Raw genomic sequence first — 19,002 nt, 5'->3', positions numbered from 1 at the left:
TGCTAAACCCCCAGGGGGCTGCGGCAAGGGTTAACTCTCCCACAGTCGTGCACAGAGAGGGAAAGAGAGATGCATACAGAGAAAGAGAGGCGGCAGAGAGCGAGCTCCCCTGGGCTCTCTCCATTTTAGTAGCTCTTGCTCAGTGGAAGGCAGCTGAACTGGACTAATATTTTAGCTGAAGGGAAGCCACTGTGAACTGTAGTCAGTATCTTGATATCCCGCCATATCTCTATGTAGCTCACTCAGCATTAACAGAATATAAAAACAGAGTATACAAAGCCATGGCCTAGGTCAGTTTTCTCAAATATTCAAATATGTGGGCATATTTGGCACAGCAGAGGTACAATACATGGCAGTGACAAATTGTGAACCTTATTCAAATACAAATCCTGTTTACAGCCTTAAAACTGACACACTCAGCATTCTTGTTCTAGTCTAAGATGGTGGTGTGTTAACATGTAGCGGCCACTTCCTGAGAACGTGGTGTTTTTGTTGTGAGTTTTCAAAAACATTCTTTCTGATTATGCTTCAGTATGAGCATGCACATCACTGCCAGACTCTTTTAGATACTAGAAAACTGAATGACCTTTGCCAGTAGCCAGCCAAGGGACATTGAACGCTGTGCACAAGCAAGCAAAAGCACTGAAAGCAAGCAAAAGCACTGGAAGCACACGCCCATCCATTCTAGACTAAAAGCTAACTGTAGCATAACAGCATTCCAGATATGGCCATTCACCGAGCTGGGCTAACCGACTGACAGGACAGCACCACTATCCAGTTAGACTAAGTTGGCAGGAATAACTTAAAATAATGTCTACAATATATAAGCATGAAAACACAGAGTGGGGTTTTAAATGCAAGCTCGATAGTAATGGGTATCCGAGCACTCCAGTATGTGGGCACCCACACTCGTAACACAAGCCAACCTATGCACACACAGCATGTTCTTACCAGTATAACCCCCAGGCTCCAAAGATCACAGGACTCGTCGTAGCCGTCATAGGTGAGGATCTCTGGGGCGGCGTATTGTAGAGTGAAGCAGGGAGTCTTCAGGAGTTGATTGTCAGGAGGTTTGAGACGAGCAAAGCCAAAGTCGATGACTTTAATCTCAGAGTTCTCGCTCTCATCAGTAAACAGCAGGTTCTGAAATGAAAATAGATAGGCTAAACATCAGGAGTTGAACCAGGAACATCACTTCTATAACAATTAAAAACAGGCATTTAATGGATTCAATGGATATCCAAATTCAGCGTGACATATTTATTTAGTCGAGTGTTATAATAAAGCATTTGTGTCTGCCGCAGGAGCAGACTACAGCTGGGAGAAAGCGAGAAAGAGAGAGAGAGAAAGACAGAAAGAAAGTGTGTGTATGTGTTGTGCAAAAGAGCTAGCAAGCAAGTGAGAGAATAAGAAAGATATGAATTCAAGGTGAAGTAAATGTTAGCTTGCTAATGAAACAGGGACAAATGAGAATAAACTTTTTAAAATAAAATATTCACATGCTTTTTAAATACTATTAATGTAAAAATGTACAATAATATTGTTTTGAAACACATGGATAATATGCCATCCTTAATTTTAAAGAAAAGTCAAAATAACCAACTAAAGGTATAAATAGAGGTGTAATTACATTGTATACATTAGGAACCAATGTGCATTCTGTAGCTGTTAATTTAATATGGATGACCTATTTCATATATACGTGGCCCTTAAGACACACCCTTGGTAATCGAAAAAAGTTCAAAAGACTTTTCAGATCAGCAATCACATAAAAACATTTAACAAAAGCTGCACTCTGTCAGCTATATTCATCTTATTAAAAGCAGAACTCATTATTTGCTGAGCTGTAAAGCAGGTTCTCCAGGGCCCAGAAGATGAGGCATATACAAAGGTAAATAGTAGAGCTCAGTGTGAAAGAATTCTGGTACACACTTTTGGTGTTTTTGGTGTCTGTGCTTTTGTGTATTTTACTAATACCAGTATTTCATTCAGTGTCAACAATCACATAGGCAAGTGTGTTTAAGGGGAAAACTGAACATCTATGATGCAGAACCTTGGCTTTCACTGTAGTGGCACTGGATTATGAAGGTCTGTACCTCAGGTTTGAGGTCTCGGTGCACCACGCCCACATCGTGCATGTGGCTCACAGCGGACACCAGCCTGCGCATGATCCGACTCGCCTCCGTCTCACTGAAGTGCTGCTTCCTCCGTATCCGCTCCAGCAGCTCACCGCCTCGGAGCAGCTCCAGAACTAAATATGTATGCAGCTGGGCATACACACACAAACCATTATACACACAACTGTGTTAGGGGAGAGGCAAATAAAAGGCCTTCTATTTTCCAAAGTAAAATAAAAGGCAAATCTTTACTAGCCCAGACAGCACGTAACAAAAACTGCAAGGGTAGTCCAGAGCCATTTCCAGTAATACAATGGTTGACTTCTCAACCAGTAGAAAGAGAAGTAGCTAATTACTTAAAAACTAAAACAATAATGAGCACATTTTTCACACTTAACAACAGAAACAGAACTGGATCCCTTTTTGTTTGAAATAAAATTAAACATTTAGCACATGGTCCTAAAATGTTTGCTGATGGGAATAACACTTTCTCCCAGGTGTGTTTCTGTTGTAGCCCTGTTTTGCATTTGACAGTTTTTTATCATTCCCATGATACTTGCAAAATTGGTAGGATAGCATGTTTTTGGGTCTCAGGCAACGTAGATCAAACTGAGGTGAGTTTTCTTAAAGCTTTGTAATGCTAAGTACTTTGATAACTAGTCCTTAAGATTTGTTCCTAATTAAAACGCTTTTCTCAAACCCTCCTGTAACTAAAGTCCTACATAAACACCCTTGAAAAGTAATGACTAAGTAGTATTGTGATTCACACAGTACAACTTGAAGTGGGTTTTTCCTGCAGTACAGCTCCCAACAACCAGAGGCCGCTAATTCAGTAGAAGGGAACTGCGTGTTCGATTGTCATCAAATGAAGGAATAATAATACAAATGAATGCAATTCATATATGAAATGAAAAAAGGAAAAATAAACAACAATAATATAATTTGTTGGCAGTAATTCATTACGTCGATATAGGTGGTCATATGTGTTTATGGGTATGTTACAACAGCTAAAAACATCCAATACTGTTCGGAAACTGTAACTGTAAATATTTGTAAAGATTGTAAATATTTTTCGGGTATAATAAAGACCTACTGTGTCTCTGACTGAGGTGAATCTATATTTGAGATCTGTGTGCACTTGCTGTTTCAGGGGAGAAGTCAACAAAGACTTTCTTTGAACTCATTTATTAGGTTTTGCGGTTTAAAAATGAGTTAGTTTGTTATTCACTAAGATCGAGATCACTCATGTTCACACTTAATTCATTTGCCTCATCAAACAATGATGAGCCACATACGGGGCCAGGCTTCAGTTCAGATTTATAGATCAATTTCACAGCAGTTCCTCAATCATTTGTTACTGTTTAACAAGGCAAAAAATTATTAACAGAAGTCCAAGCTTTAGGAGCTTAAGAAAAATAGAGGTGTGAGGCTAATCCCGCCAGGAAGTGCTGGATTCTGAATGTAGGGCAAAACTGAGGAGAGAGGATTCAAATACATTCCCTGTGCTCTACTTCCCCTGACTGAATGAGGCTGTAGCATGCCCAGAGCAGCTCCACAGCCTTATGACCTCTCTCTGTCTCACTCACTCACACACACATACACATATTGTGGCCTACCTGGTCATGGTAGATCTCATGTAGCTTGACTATGTTGGGGTGTCTGTCACATAGTTTGAGAGCAGCTATCTCCTTCTGTGTTTGTGCTTCCATTCTTCAAAACAGGAAAAACACACGCAAGTTATTTTGTCATAGAACTGTGAATTTAGACTGAGGCCGTCACAGAAGGGCTTCAGTGCAAAAACTTCAAATGGAAAACATCAAAGTATGCTAATACGACAGTGATGCTGAAAACAGCTCCAGAAATTCATTTTCACATGATATTGTATGGCAGATGATACCAAGTGTACTTGAAGGTGGCAAAACATAGATTGCACTTGAAATTGAAATGAATTGAAATGTGTTCATATGAATAAAATCAATCAATAAAACTTTCAGTCTATTCTTGTGGAGATTAGAAAGAATCACCTTTTGTCCATGCAATAAATGTAAAATAGAAAATAGTTACACATATTTAGGCACAAGACATATAATGCTCTAAATATCATAAGCTGTGCATGAATTTTATAACTGGTACCTTTTACTAACAATCTTTACTGCGTATTTCTGTCCACTCTTCTTGTGTGTGCACTGCCTGCAGATAGAGAAGCTGCCCTCCCCCAGTGCGCTCTCCTTAAGGTCCATCTCATAGTTTATATAGAATGGAGAGTCCTGCATGGAACATACCACAAAGCAATAGAGGTTTTTATTCATGAACTGTTTCCTATGCTGGATTTTTCTTCTCAGAAAAAAAGGAGAATGAGAAGATTGTGCATGAAAAAGGTTTATTTTTGAGGTGATCCAAAAACTCACCACTCATCCAGGCATATGTTGACGTATTGGGTATCGGCTATTTTAAACCCGATCCAGTTCTGATTCTTAGTTTTTACTACTGTGTTCAGTGTGCTCTCTGGCGTCCTCGTTGGGCGTATGGCGGATTGTAAAATGGAAATTTTTAAAATGTAGTCCATTTTGTCACTTTATATAAACTTTACACTAAAAACTAACTAAAAAGTGAGTATTAATTAGCGGATACCTAAAATGTATGCCTGTATTATATACAGAAATATATCAACTGGATTGGTATTGGCCGATACTTAGCATCAAGAAACTTGGATCGGTGGGTAAAATGACTAGATCTCTAATGGTAAGAGAACAACAAACTCCCTCAATAAATTCCCTAATTCTATGTAAGAGGTAATAGTTAACCTTCATCATGGCACTGCGCGCTACTGCAGCAGATCCAGGCCTGTCCGCTCCACCACACAGCTGAACCGGGTCATCCATCACCACATTCCTCTTGAACAGGATGGAGGGAGCTATGAAGGAGTAGCCCTGCACAAGTCGGCACAAACACACAGCAAGCCAAAAACTGAACAAACATCTCAGGCAGACTGAGGCAAATGTAGCACTTTAATAAAACAGCACAACAATGCTTTTTACAGGCATACTTGGGATGCTTGTTAATACCCAGAGGTCATTCAAATTAACATTGTACATTTTACTACATTTGTACATTTGGTACATCAGAGCTGCTTTTCAAAAGTTATTTGTTTGGATTGTGTTCAACAGACATAATTGAATCCTGAAATCCCGCTAATAGCAAGTTTCGCTGGCTACATTTAAGATGGAGTTCAGAAGCCAAAAAGCCAAATGTGCGCAACTTCTGAAAAACAGGCTCTTGGGATCTGGTTCTTTTCTCCTCCTCCAGGCTGAGCGCTCCAGTCACAAAGTCACATTTGTTGTCCATCTGTGATAATTGCATCATCTGTGGCATTTAGCTGTCGCTGCATAAAAAGCCTCAGACAGCAGTGGCCCCCTAGCACACTCAGCCTGCAGCTGCGGGTGCCACATCGGGTGGAGGAGTGGATGGATGGACGGAAGGATGGAGGGATGAATGGGTGAAATGCTCTTAACTGCCAAGCCGCGCTGTTTGATTGCTCTGCTTTTCAAATCGCATCACGGTCCTCTAATGCAACTTAATTTGGTTTTGTGAAGAGTTCTGGGGGCTGGAGGCTGGGGGGGGGAGGGTTGGAGGATGAGGTGGCGTGGGGGGGAGGTGAGATACGCAAGTTGAAAGTTATCACTGTAGACGCAATCGCCGCAACGCCTGCAAATTACGAAGGATCAAAATTCCACAGTACATGAAAGGGGAGCGTTTGGGAAAAAAAGAAGCCAGGCTGAAGTTGGTAATCAGAGGTTGAAGGAGTAATCGAGGCAGGCATGGTTATTCTAGCAGACGCCAACCTTTCATTGCGCGACAGTGTCGTTAATGGAGCTATTGATCCTGCGGAGTGGAGGATCCAGAAGGCAATCATAGATGCGATCCCATTCAATGCCGCCGACATCAGCTGGCATCATGTTATAGGCAACATTATGGTTCAAGTCGCTTCAAAAATAGTCATTCACATCTGATACTCAAATCCATCTCCACATCAGCATAATTACATGTCTCTAAACAGCCCTCCTGCTCATTTCAATACCAACACAGACAGCCAGGCTTACATTATTTACACGATCATTATAGAATGTCAAATACCGCTCTTTACTTTCCAGCAAAGGCAAATAGAGGGTCAACTCCAGAATCGTGCAAACTAACCTTATTAAATATCCCATCTCAGAAAAATCAGTCTATCTATAATGTGTTCAGAATTTGAAATTACTTGGTGCATTAGAACAGGAGGCACAGAGATATTAATGAAAACAAGCGTTTACAAAAAGTCAGGTATCCCTGAGCCTCACCTGGAAGATGCGGTCACAGTTCTGAGGCAGTGCGGCAGGGGAATATGTGGGGTCCATCTCAGTGAACTCCTCTGCAAAGTTACTCACATCCAGCTCATCCCGGATCACAGGCTTAAAAGGAGCAGGGACTTTCTTGGCAGCCAAATCCTCCCAGTTAATTTTCTGAATTAGACACAAGTGTTCTTTTTGTTCAGTGACTCTTTGCTGTCAGCGCAAATAAACGACACAATGATGTTTTATCCTGAGTCAAGAATTTCCACATTAACATTTCTAACAGGTTTATTCTTGCCTGGTAAAATGGATGGCTCTTCACATTCTGGGCCCCTGAGGGTCCTGAGCCTAGCCTTTTCTTTGGGTCCTTAATAAGGAGTCCCTGAATGATGTCTTTGGCCAGAGGCCCCATGTCCTTGGGGTATGGAGGATCCTTCTTCAAGATTCTCCTAATGAAGTAACAGCATGAAGAGACCATGAGTTCAAGTAGAGAGCTGCCCGGGGATAACATCCAGTCCTCATCCCAATCCCCAGATGCTTTGACCCCACCCCTACCCCATTCCTGCAACAGTATCATCACCTTATCCCAACATACCCCTACTGTCTTTATACACAGAAATATGTAAGCTTTTCTTTAATAAAGGTTGTTTTTATAATCATTTACAAAGTACTGTAAAACGGTCGATATTTGTCCTTATTCTTTTGAACAAGTCTTTCTCACTATAACAGTGCTGCTAAAAGTCACATGGGTGTTAACTGGTGTCAACAGGACATTTCCACCAGTTTAAAACTTTACAGCATGATAATGAGTTCAACAAAACTTTAATTGAATCCTTTGATTAACATTAATTTATTAAATAACACAAAGATCCCACTCTCACTCATATCAATCAGAATATATCTTATTACCAACCTTAACAAATTCAAACAAATTTAACAAAATTAACTGATTAATTTACTTATCTCCAAACCTGCTGTTTTTCACATAGTTATTGCGTAGTAATAGCTATAATACAACATTCAGTCTGTGCAGATATCAGTTGTCTCTAAAGCATATGGTATATCAAAACATACGAATAAAGCTTCATTTCCAAATTTATTATAATAACAGCTTCAAAATCACGCTGATTAGTAATAGGGAGAATAGTGTCTCTGTCTTTAACACTCCAGGCTGGAACGCTGCTACTGCACTATGTAACACTTCAGTAAGGCTGCATGAGTCTCGCATAATGCTACTATTTCCACCCTCAATATCTGCTGATCTCCCGCTCTCTCAGCACAAAACAAGCATGCGGAGGAGGGGGCGTAGTGAGGAGCGGACAGGGCAGAAAGGTTAGGTTTTCTGCTTCATACTTTGCTGATGCTACAAATGGGGGTGTCGACATTTGTAAGGTCTCTACCCATCGACGGCAAAATCTCTACTATTTTTTCAATTTAGGCGGAGTTACCTCAGTTGAACTGTTAACAGACACCTTATATTATTGTTCTCACAGGAATACAGTAAAGTTTATCCCCACTCCTGCTGTTACTGTGGGAAAATTACACATTTTGTCCCCATTGCTGAAATTTGTCAGGAAAGAATCAGTGAATCTACTTACTTAGCTATGTCAGAGTGTGAGTTTTCATCTCCATCCACAGTGAAAGGAGAGCCACCAGTCATGAGCTCATACATCAGAACTCCCAGACTCCACCAGTCCACTGCCTGTAACGGCACAGCCACACACTCTCAGTATGGCAATGACAGCTTTATAGAAACTAGATTTGTAGTTATTACTGTCGGAAACAAAAGCATGTTGTCATTTTACATCAGTTATTTCTCCAAACAGAAAAACCTCATGCTACACTTATAAATATTTTTATGAACTTGAGTTCATAAAAGAATAATAATATTCTAATTGTATTTTTACAATGTTGAAGGCTGTAATCAACTGAAATGATCATCTTTAACATAAGACACATTTTCATCTTCATCTTGTTTTTGTTATATTGAAAAATATTGGTAAAAAATAGAGACACATATCATATTAACCTACACTAGTGGTTCCTGGCTTTTATCCTCACTGCTGTAACACTGCTGGAACAACTAAGACACTTTGCATTGCTTTCCATGTAGTTACCAAACAGTAATCCTAAAAATGTGATAAGTCATAGAGCATTAGAGGTTAAATCAAATAACAGATTTTATATCTCATTAAACCTTTAGTAAATTTGTTTACATAATTAACAAATGCATGTTAAATGTATAGCAAAAAGAGTGAAATAACTATATAACTAAAAGGGTTCATAATGTCGATATGTGGAGTGGATGTTGACTTTACCTTGTCGTGCCCAGATTCTCCACCTTCAACAATCTCAGGGGCCATGTACTCTATTGTGCCACAGATAGAGTAAGCCCTCTCTACCTATGAGACAATGATAGGGGAAAGTTTAGTGGAGGAAGCAACAGCTGCATGTGCATGCTTCTCAGTTTACACGGCAGTTCATTGTTACATTGAACAGAGAAGTCACTGAGTCCTTCTACAACATATAGGAACAAAAGCACCAAAAAAGAAGAATTACACTGAAGCTAAACATTGTACACTGAAACTTTAGGTCAACTGGAGGTGCACTCTTTAACTTTGGCACGGCAGAGCATGTCAGGACCTGCAAGTGTAGAGACTGGGTGGTCTTTGGACAGGAGTAAACATTCATCCATTAACAGAGAAAAATGCACTTTTAAAGGCCTGTAAGCCTCAGTTAGGAGACTGGAAGTCTGGCTGACACTTACTTGAACCGTTTTAAATATTAATAGAAGACAACTTAGGATTTTTAATTTGGCTTTTAATTTTTAGTTCTTTGTTTTATACCCCTATCATTGCCATGAGTGTAACATCAATGCTTGTGCAGTGCTTCAAAGACTTTTCTCTTGCCCATAGCATGAAGCTGATAACTGGGTCTATAGTGAAAGAGATAATGCTTGAAATTGCTTGATGAGAAAATGTAACACAGGGGAAAATGTAACATGGACATTTTGTGTTTTGTTGTATATAGTGGAGTTCCCCTACCTTTTGTCTCTATAATTTAGCAATTCCCATTTCCCAAGCACTAGTGTAGACTTCTTCTGTCACATTATGCTATTAGTGCTGGGAAGGTCACAGACAGTGATTTTTTTTTTTATGTAATGTCATCGCACAGATGAAAACTCTTGGTTTGAGAACTCCAGACGCCTGCACTGCTTAGTGTCTGAGGGGGTGGACAGGCTAAGATACAGCCAGACTAACATACAGCCTTCATAGGGTGGAGTTAGTTGTAATGGAGTGTTACAACAAAGCCTTTTAAACAAAGCAATTAAACAATGAGGTTTGTTTAACAAAGTTTTTTTTAGATTTATTTGAGCAGATAATTCTTAAGAACATGTATATACACATAAAAATATAAACCTACAAAAAAGTGGACCAAACACTCCTATATGGAAAATGGAGCTGATATAATAAAAGTGTGGAAAAAAACATATGAATACATATATGTATCTCACAGTACTGCTGTTTCCTCTTCTACTTTGTGGTCAAAAGTAAATTTGCCATGTTTGCCACATCCTCTTTTCACCGATCATAGTTATTTTGATGCGCCTATTTATATGTTCTTAGTAAGATGAGGGTTGGAAAGCTTACCTGCTTCAAACAACGTAGAACTGTGCACTATAACTGTGTTTTCATCGTTTGAACAGACCTTGTAGCAACTAACATCTCAGTCTTTTACTATTAACCCAAATTATGGGATAACTGTATTTTTGTTACATAAACAAAACAAAGCACCAGATATCAACACAATCTTGTCTTTCAGTATCTATACCTTCAGCAATACCTGTGTTTGTAAGATGTTTAATTCATTTAAATGAAGTACATAAAACAATGGTAAAACAATGCATTTTTGTTGAGGGTATTGCCTCACCTCATCAAACTCTTTACTAAGGCCAAAGTCTGTCAAGACAATGTGTCCATTTGAGTCCAGAAGAATGTTCTCCAGTTTTAGGTCTCTGTAGACAACTCCTAGCTAAAAAAAAAGAAACATCATGTTTTTGAAGTCATTTTGGTGATTTGTGAAAAAGCTGCTGCTTTAAGAAATGCTGCTTTTTATAATATTTCTCCTGACAGAAAACTGAATATCACAACAGCATCATCACATTAAAAGCCTGTATGGAGCCCTTGGGTTTTAAAATGATTCACATGGGTAATATAATATCATATTTGTTTGTTAAACAGTGAAGCATGCAATGAAAATGAAAACCTAATTTGTTGTGTCTGTTTGGACCAGGCTAACAGAAAGCCCTCTGGGTGACATTTCCCCCCTCAATAATTGCAGCTGTGCAGGGAATCAGCAAGAAGCAAAAATAGAGCTCTTCTCCTTTCAGTAAACAAAGCCTTAGAGATATTGTGTGAACACTCCAGCTATATTTGTGCCCATTAAACTGGCTGGCCTGGAAACTCTGCCATATCAGAAATGGGGCAGAAGCGATGTGTGATGACAGGAGAGAAGAGAAGAGCTCAGTGAAAAAGGAGCTTCTCACATTCAGTGCATTTCCAAGTTCAATTTCAGAAACAAAACATCAACACAGTAATTGAGAATTCATATTTTGCTTACATCACACAGGTGTTGTTATGCTCCTTACCTGATGCAAGTGTTCCAGTGCCAGTACGATCTCGCCGCTGTACAAAGCAACCTCTTGCTCTTTAAAATGGACCCTTTGCACCAAGTGGGTGAAGAGCTCTCCCCCATTCACATAGTCTGCAATCAGAGCCTGGCATCAGCCTAAACTTACTGCTGCTTGCAGATGGCTTAGTTTTGCAATAGAACAGCTCTGCTGTAGCTTCAGAAAAAGCAACTCTCATTCTGTTACTAAAAAGACCCTGAATAAACACACTCCAGTGAAAGCAGAATGTGTTGTCAATATGTTTTTCAAGACATATGACATTTTGAGAGGGACTGTGACGTAACACAGGTACCAGGTTTCATTAGCTAACCTATTAGAGCGTATTACTGTGATTCTGCTATATAAGTGAAACAACTACATGATTCCAAAACTGATTCCATTTACATTCAGTTTACATGCTGTACCAATATGAATAAGCCTGCATAATTGGGTTGATGCCAAGAAATGACCAAAACATGGAAAAAATGGAATGATGTTCAGGAAAGACTCTACAATTCAACAATAACTTTAGATTGAAAGTTGAGAAACTGCACTTCTGTGACCTTACAGTAATAACAGCTCTGTTTTAATCTCCTTTTACGTAACAGCTGTAATACTAATGCACATCATATAATGCACTTTCATATACTGCATACTTACATATGAAAAAAAACTTCAAGTATTCATTTAAAATGAAAATACATTTGCTTCTAATATGCACAGACATGACCAAAATCTCACAATCTGGCATCATTAATGAATACCATTTGATCATATAATAATCTACCACCTAAAAGCCTTATCTGGAGTAGAGGTCAGTTAACTAAACTAAACCTTATCAGACCAGTGTAACGTATTTGGCATTCTTAGGTGCAGACATATCCAATAATGCTGTGTGACACAGTGCAATACAAATTTCAGGGCACTATTGAAAACTAAGATACAAAGATGAGGTAATGTTGTCATGAAAAGATAAGAACAATTATTTTACTGGCAAAAATAGGATAATTCTAAATGCACCATGTTATACATGTACATATATATGTAATGGATTTGACACAAAGCAACGGTAAGAAAACACTGCAGAAGACATCACAATTAATCCCTGTTGGTAATCATTACAGTGACACTTAACCATATATATATATATATATATATATATATATATATATATATAGCACGACGTATCACTATACATTTATTTGTGTTGTGCTGGACAGAAGAAGCAGAACGGTTCCTACCCAAGATCAGGTGCAGCTTGGTGTCTGTCTGGAAGGCATAGTGCAAGGTGACGAGAAACGGGGACTGTCGGATGTGCTCCAAGACCTGCCGCTCTGTACGTGTGTGTTCAGCCGTCTTCGCCTTCTGTACAATGGTGGCCTTTTTCAGTACCTTCATGGCATACAGTTTGCCTGAATCGTGCCCACTCACCTTGCGCACCAAAAACACCTTTCCGTAGGCTGTGTGCAGACAAGACGAACAGTGTTTGAGTCTGGATGCACCCACAGGAGAGGGGGCAGAGACAGGTACTGTGGTTACAGAACATGCGGGAACGTACCTCCTGTCCCCAAGACCTTGAGCAGCTCAAAGTTCTCGATGCCTACACGCTCCACATGACCCGTCAGGTTGGCTGCAGAGAGGAAACAAGAGGTTGCAAAACTAAGCCTTGAATAATTTCAGCTTGACAATCCACTTAAAATCAGCATCTTAAAACACAGTGTGCATTAGGAAGGCACTTTTCCAAACACGTTGATAAGCTTAGCACCTAATGTATGTTAAGTGATCTGACAAGCTGCATGTATATTAATCGTAATATATGCAAATCAAAAGCACTCTATTTCTAGGCTGGTTATTGCTGCTGGAAAAAGAAACACTTCTGGTAACTGAAAGAGTTGGCTTTGCTACACTGATGTTTTTAGATGTAAACATCTGTGACTGGCTCTTTTAAATTATTTGGATTTTTTAGCCAAATAGAGTTTATATCAAACTTTTAAAATATCAAGTAAAATTGGAAAAAAAAAAAAAAAGAAAGGGCTAAGAGAGGGGAAAATACGAAAAACTGCTTTCTGTATTGGCAGATAGGATGCACCAATATACCTTGTTAACAACTGTAACAAATGTTTTCCAACACAGTAAAGGAGAGACTGGAAAGAGGCTGTGAGGCGTATCAGTCATACAGTTTCAGATGTTATTAGGTCTTACAATACATAATAAATAATCTCTTCATTATTCAAACACAAACATGGTACCTACAAATATTTCCAACACTATGTCTCTGCTTGTTTCAATAAGCAATATGTAAGAAAAGATTCATGTCAAACTACACCTAGTTTTTGTCTTTTAATGATTAATTTTGATGTGTTTTTGAGAATGATATTTTGGCTTTCAGTGGACATTCAGTCATTGCTTTCATTAGGATGTGGCTATAAACATAACAAGGATTCACTTGCAGAGATGATTTCACTTCTCCTTTTAAGAATGCAGCAGACCTACTCCACAATATCTGGTTCTGCAGTTGTTCCTACTGAACAATCTAAGATGCAATGCATTGACTTTCTTCTGAATGTCAAGTTTGTAAATATAAAGTGTATGATTTATACACGAGTGTGCTCCACTTCTATACGTAAGTGAGTGCACTGGTTACAGATGCCTGTGCTGAAGTAGGGGCCGGAATGAAGCACATGAGTGCATATGACAGTATGTGAGGCGAGCAGGCCAGTATATTAGCGTGTCATGTGTTCCTTCATGTGCCTGTTATGAGCGTGCCCACTGAGGTGAACGGATTCCTGCTGTCACAGTAGCTCTGAGCATGTACAGACGAGAGCACTGCACACCACATCAACCACACACTGCGACTAATCTCTTCTCACTTTCAGTCTCAATAGCACAGCTAAGGACTGCATGAGAAACACAGAGAATGCTATGACTGACCAGCACTGTGATTATTCACTCAAATGCACTGAATGTTCTTAATTCAAATATGTACATCGTTTATGTATTTTGAATCCACAATGATGGATTTCAAATGGAGGAATCCGGGTGTGACTGATGTGTGGCCTTTCAGCTTTAATTTAAGTGGCTGAACAAAAATATTGCATTAACCAGTCAGGAATTACTGCCTTCATTCCCTAGTGTGTCCAAAGCAATTGGAGAACCTGAGATTATGAATAGAAGTATTTTTAATACTTGGATGTACTGGGGTCTCCAAGTGGCTCAGTGGTCTAATGCCCAGTGGTCTAATGCCCAGCCACTATGATCCATGCCGCTTTGCTCTTTAAGCAATGTTGGCCGGCAGTGGCATCTGTTAGCTGTTGCGGTGGAGCATGCTCGTCTGAGCATGTTGGCCTCCTGGCTGTATTGGTGGCAGTTCCAAAAAGTGGCTCACTTCACATGTATCATGTATCACATGTACAATGTAGACATTGTACCAATGTCTGCAGAACGTACACTAAACCAATAGTTCTGCTGATGAAGCCCACCGCGGTCATGTCATCAACAAACTTGATGATGTGCAAACTGTACATTGCAGCATGCTTGTGAGTCACAGTTTGTGAACAGCAGTGGACTGAGCACATAGCCTTGGGGGGCACCAGTGCTCAGTGTGATCTCTCAGTCAGGAAATGCAGAAACCAGTTACAAAGGGAAGTGTTCAGGCCTCATTTTCCCTACCAGATGCTGAGGGATGATGGTGATTTTGAATGCTGATTTAAAGTCTGTGAACAGCATTCTGATGTAAATATCTTTGTCCAGGTGGGTAAGTGCCAGCTTGAACAGCTCTGAAATTAAAAATTCAACAGTCCAGACCTCCAACACTTTCATCTCTTTCATCTGTCAAATAACGAGGAGGCAGGTTACACCCACACATGAAACTGTTGAATAGTCCACTTCCACTTATTACTTTTTACCTTAAAATAAATATATAGTAAATATATACTTCTGCAGAATTTGTATTAAATTCCTTGTTTAAATTCACATTTTAACAGAAATACAGTATTAAAGATGGAAGATTAAATATGTAGTGGACCTTATTAAACTGCTACATTCGCTAGTTAAGACCATGCCTTCAGCTTATGATGACTGTAAAAGAAGGGGAGAACCCCTGGAGGAGTTTTGGGCTGGATTTTGTGTGGCTTCTGCTTTGTGATAGGATGCCAGTCCCCCTCTGATAAAGTGAGCAAGGAATGATAGATGACAGGGTGGAGGAGGGTTGTGCAGACTTGTTGTAAATATGTGAACAGGGCAGAGATGGGTTTTTTTAGGATTAGGGATTAGAGAGAAGGGGTTTCAAGGATGTTCCTTCGCTCCAAAGTTTCATAACATTTATTTTTATTTATTTTACTTTCATTGTATTGCATCTTTCTATAATTATTATGTATTTCAGTTATTCATTGTAGAATTGCTATTATATCACAGATATTCACAATATTCACAATTCTCAATTAAATTGAATGCAGAGGCAACAAAAATACATATGTTTTTCTGTGTTTGCATTAAAAATCAGTGCTGCTATAGGTCACTGAAAACACTTGTTTGTGAAGAAGCTACTAAATTATTACTAAAAGTTTCAGACTTTCATGGCCTGCTTCATAAACTGCACAGGACAAACCTGTGGTTTTGACTCATGTAGCGCTTCCAAAGGAAATAAACTCAGCATATCAGAAGCCACAAGCTTACAACAAAATGTACAGCTTGCTGTTTCTTTATCATCTCCGTGGCATCTCTGATTACCACAACAGCCCGCCCTCTGATTGGACAAAGCGCAGAGCGTGTCATAGGTATGAGCTTACTTTAAGGTAAAAATGTGGCTTGCACAAGACCTCTCTAACCTAAATCTGCCCCCCTCCCTCCTAAATAAGGTTTCCAGAGAACAAATGAGTAGACAACTATCATTTTTTGTTCCTCGCAGTTTCATTTAGGATTTTATTTGTAGCTTCCTGCTGTTTAAGAGGTGACTATTAAAAAGTCAGTTTTACAATTCCAACAATGCCAGTCTTGTCTGTTGATAGCTTACAGCAGAAAGCACTTTTACCCTCAGACTCACAGCACATTTCTGAGATGTTTCGTCATGATCTACTCTATGTTATTTTAGAAGCAGTCAGAAGCACGTTAACCTGCTTGTGGGCCTCAGGCTACAGGTGGTTGTGAATCCTAAGGGTCCTGTTACAATCCATAAAACCAGTACAACACAACTCCCAACTGATGTGGCTTAATGTTACCAAACCCTGGACCACACACAAACTCTCAACAGCAGTGGTGTACTGGTTTTAGGCACACCATGGTTTAAAAATAATGGTTATCACACCGCGTCCTGTGCTTGTATTTTCTTCCCGGTTTTGAAAAGTAGTCAATTGATTAATTATTCAGCAGATTAATCTATAAAGATTAATAATAATTAATACAAGATACAAAATAGCTCAAGAAGGCTCCACCTTGTCTGCAGCTTCACTTTTTATTTATTTATGTATTTATCAAAATATCAGAGTGGAAATATATTACATATAGTTGTAAAAAATGTTTTATCTATAGTAAAGCATTTGTTCAATCAAAGAAACCTTCTGTTTAAATCCATTTAAGGGTTCCATCGTCCATTGTTTTTGATACTCTAAAACTGAACTATTTTAGACGGTTACCGTACCATTAAAATCTCATACTGTTGCAACCCTAGTCAACAGGCTGCTGACTGTCTTTGAGCACCATTGACCATCTCTTTAGCTTACATTATATTAAATCCAGGCCTGGACCACAAAAAGCCATATGGGTCGCATGTGTTTTGAAATTTACTCCAAGAAGGCAGGCAGGATCTGTCCAGCGCTGTGAGGCAAATAACCAATTATTGATTACGCACGAAATATGAACCTCTAATCTCTCCCACAAGCCAAACAATCATCGCCACACATTACATAGCTAACAATATTACAAACACCACCCAGGACTCATCTGAACAAAAGACCAAAAGAGATTTGGATAAAGGATGTGTTGTAGTTTTGAGCAAGTGTCTTTGGGCTTTAAGCTGTGAGCTATTAGCAAATTAGCAACACACCATGCTAAGCTTACCTCAGGCTGACTGGTGTCTGGCTATGGCGAGTGAAAATGAGCAAGATACAGGAGTGAGAAAGAAGACCCGGCTGTTTCTTTCAAATCAGCTATGTGGGAACATTTGTAGTGGATCAGACTAGGATAGTGTTTTGGAGAAAGTATGCTGGTGAATATGTGTGGGTCACAATGACCACGTTTACACCTGATCACTTCAACTGATTAGTATCTGGATTGTATCCTGATAAGATTTTAGCCACATGCATATGAGACTGAAATATGATTGCTGTGTGGAGCAAAATATGCAAATTTGCTCACTACAAAGCAATTATTACTGGTGTTTGGTTGTACTGGGTGGAGTTTTGGTTGTCGCATAATGTGACCAGGTGTAAACGGGGTCTTTTACCTATTTTTGTGTGTAATGTCCAGTAAAATGATCTAACAGACAGAGTAACTGGTGGATAGGAGATAAGGATTCACTAGGGAAAAAAGCTCCTGCTTCCAAGCTAAAAAATAGCAACCTCTCTAAACAGATCTCCACTCAAAAAAAGCTGATTTTTTTTCCTTTCTTTTTTACCCAGATAAAAATGCCACTATTATTTTATTTTCAGTTATTCATTAATGTGTCCTTTTCTGTATTCTTGCTTGTTCTATGCACATACTCACATTTGTGTTTTCTTTTCCTTTTTTTCTTTTTTAGCATTCAGACTTTCTCTCATCTAATTCCTTTATGCAAGCCTTTCTGTCTATACTGAGCTCTAAAATATAGAAATATAAAAACTCTAAATAATCAAATAGCGAGTGTGATAATGCCTAAAGAGTTGGGTCAAATATGGAAGGCAGACATGGTCAACTCCCTATAGCTGAGACCACCCATAACACCCACAAGTCTCAGGGGAAACTGTTCCCCTCCATCAAAACCAGCACAACACGTCATGCTAACAGCCTCTTCCCCAGAGCTGTAGTGCTCCTCAATCACAGTGGTCACCTCCCACTGTAAACCTCAAAACTTACAACTGAACTGTACCAAACCGGACTGAACAGCTATTTGCACTCTGCCTATTTTGCACTATGGCTATTTGCACACCTGTACAGATGTTCTTTTCTGTAAATATATTTTTCAGCTCTTTATTACCTTAGTACTTTTTACTTTTTTAATTTATCCCCTACCCTATTTATTGTTTAGTGTCATTTTCCTTTAGTTTAAGACTGTGTTCTGTGTTTTTTTTTTTGTTACTTGTCATACGTGTTGCTCTCACCAAGACAAATTCCTTGTATGTGTAACATACTTGGTGAAATAAAGAGATTCTGATTCTGATTCTTGGTGAATACAGAGTAAGGGCACAGATTGAGTAGTTTAATAAGGGCACCAGTAATTAAACAAAGTGTACAAACAAGCCTTGACCAAATGCCTGAGAACAATGCAGGCAGGAGTGCCTGGAAATCCTCAGACAGAAGTGAGGGGATCAACTAGAGATGTTCCAGGCCGATTTAGTGGTTTGGGACTGGGGCCGATCCAGGCCTATTTGAATGGGTCAGTCTGCAGTATGGAAATACGTACAGCTGAACATGAAAACTGAACATATTATCTGTGGTTCTACTGCTTTCATTCTGTTTCTGCTGTTTCTTGCTGCATAAACCATGTGGGGAAATATACATCAACTAGCCATAACATTAACACCACTGACAAATTAAGTGTGGTCTATTAGGCAGCTGAAAATGTTTTCATCTCCTCACATTTACTTTTTTTGTGGTTTACTATGGACATACAGATCAAGTCATGAGAATATAGTCGTTCTTGTTCTTCCAGTTTTAAGTGTAAATTGCTGTAGTTATGTAGGCTGTCCTAGTTTGC

General features: G+C 39.2%; 1 protein-coding gene across 1 annotated transcript in view; it reads right to left on the bottom strand.

Moving 5' to 3' along the window:
* The window catches only part of rps6ka5 (ribosomal protein S6 kinase, polypeptide 5), a 31,789-nt gene that overhangs the window by 11,487 nt on the left and 1,300 nt on the right, over positions 1–19,002 (bottom strand). Inside the window, exons 2-14 of the mRNA XM_072689584.1 lie at positions 12,673–12,744; positions 12,356–12,574; positions 11,094–11,209; positions 10,376–10,477; positions 8,764–8,847; positions 8,044–8,147; positions 6,744–6,894; positions 6,455–6,616; positions 4,922–5,047; positions 4,251–4,384; positions 3,734–3,827; positions 2,097–2,267; positions 952–1,143 (exon numbers count right to left, since the gene is read on the bottom strand). Coding sequence (XP_072545685.1) covers positions 952–1,143; positions 2,097–2,267; positions 3,734–3,827; positions 4,251–4,384; positions 4,922–5,047; positions 6,455–6,616; positions 6,744–6,894; positions 8,044–8,147; positions 8,764–8,847; positions 10,376–10,477; positions 11,094–11,209; positions 12,356–12,574; positions 12,673–12,744 — 1,727 coding nt within the window. The remainder of the gene's footprint in view (positions 1–951; positions 1,144–2,096; positions 2,268–3,733; positions 3,828–4,250; positions 4,385–4,921; positions 5,048–6,454; positions 6,617–6,743; positions 6,895–8,043; positions 8,148–8,763; positions 8,848–10,375; positions 10,478–11,093; positions 11,210–12,355; positions 12,575–12,672; positions 12,745–19,002) is intronic.

This window comes from Salminus brasiliensis, chromosome 10 (genome assembly GCF_030463535.1).
Source record: "Salminus brasiliensis chromosome 10, fSalBra1.hap2, whole genome shotgun sequence".
NCBI lineage: Eukaryota > Metazoa > Chordata > Actinopteri > Characiformes > Bryconidae > Salminus > Salminus brasiliensis.
The sequence above is the reverse complement of the archived record's forward strand: the minus strand, read 5'-3'. Positions and strand labels throughout refer to the sequence as shown.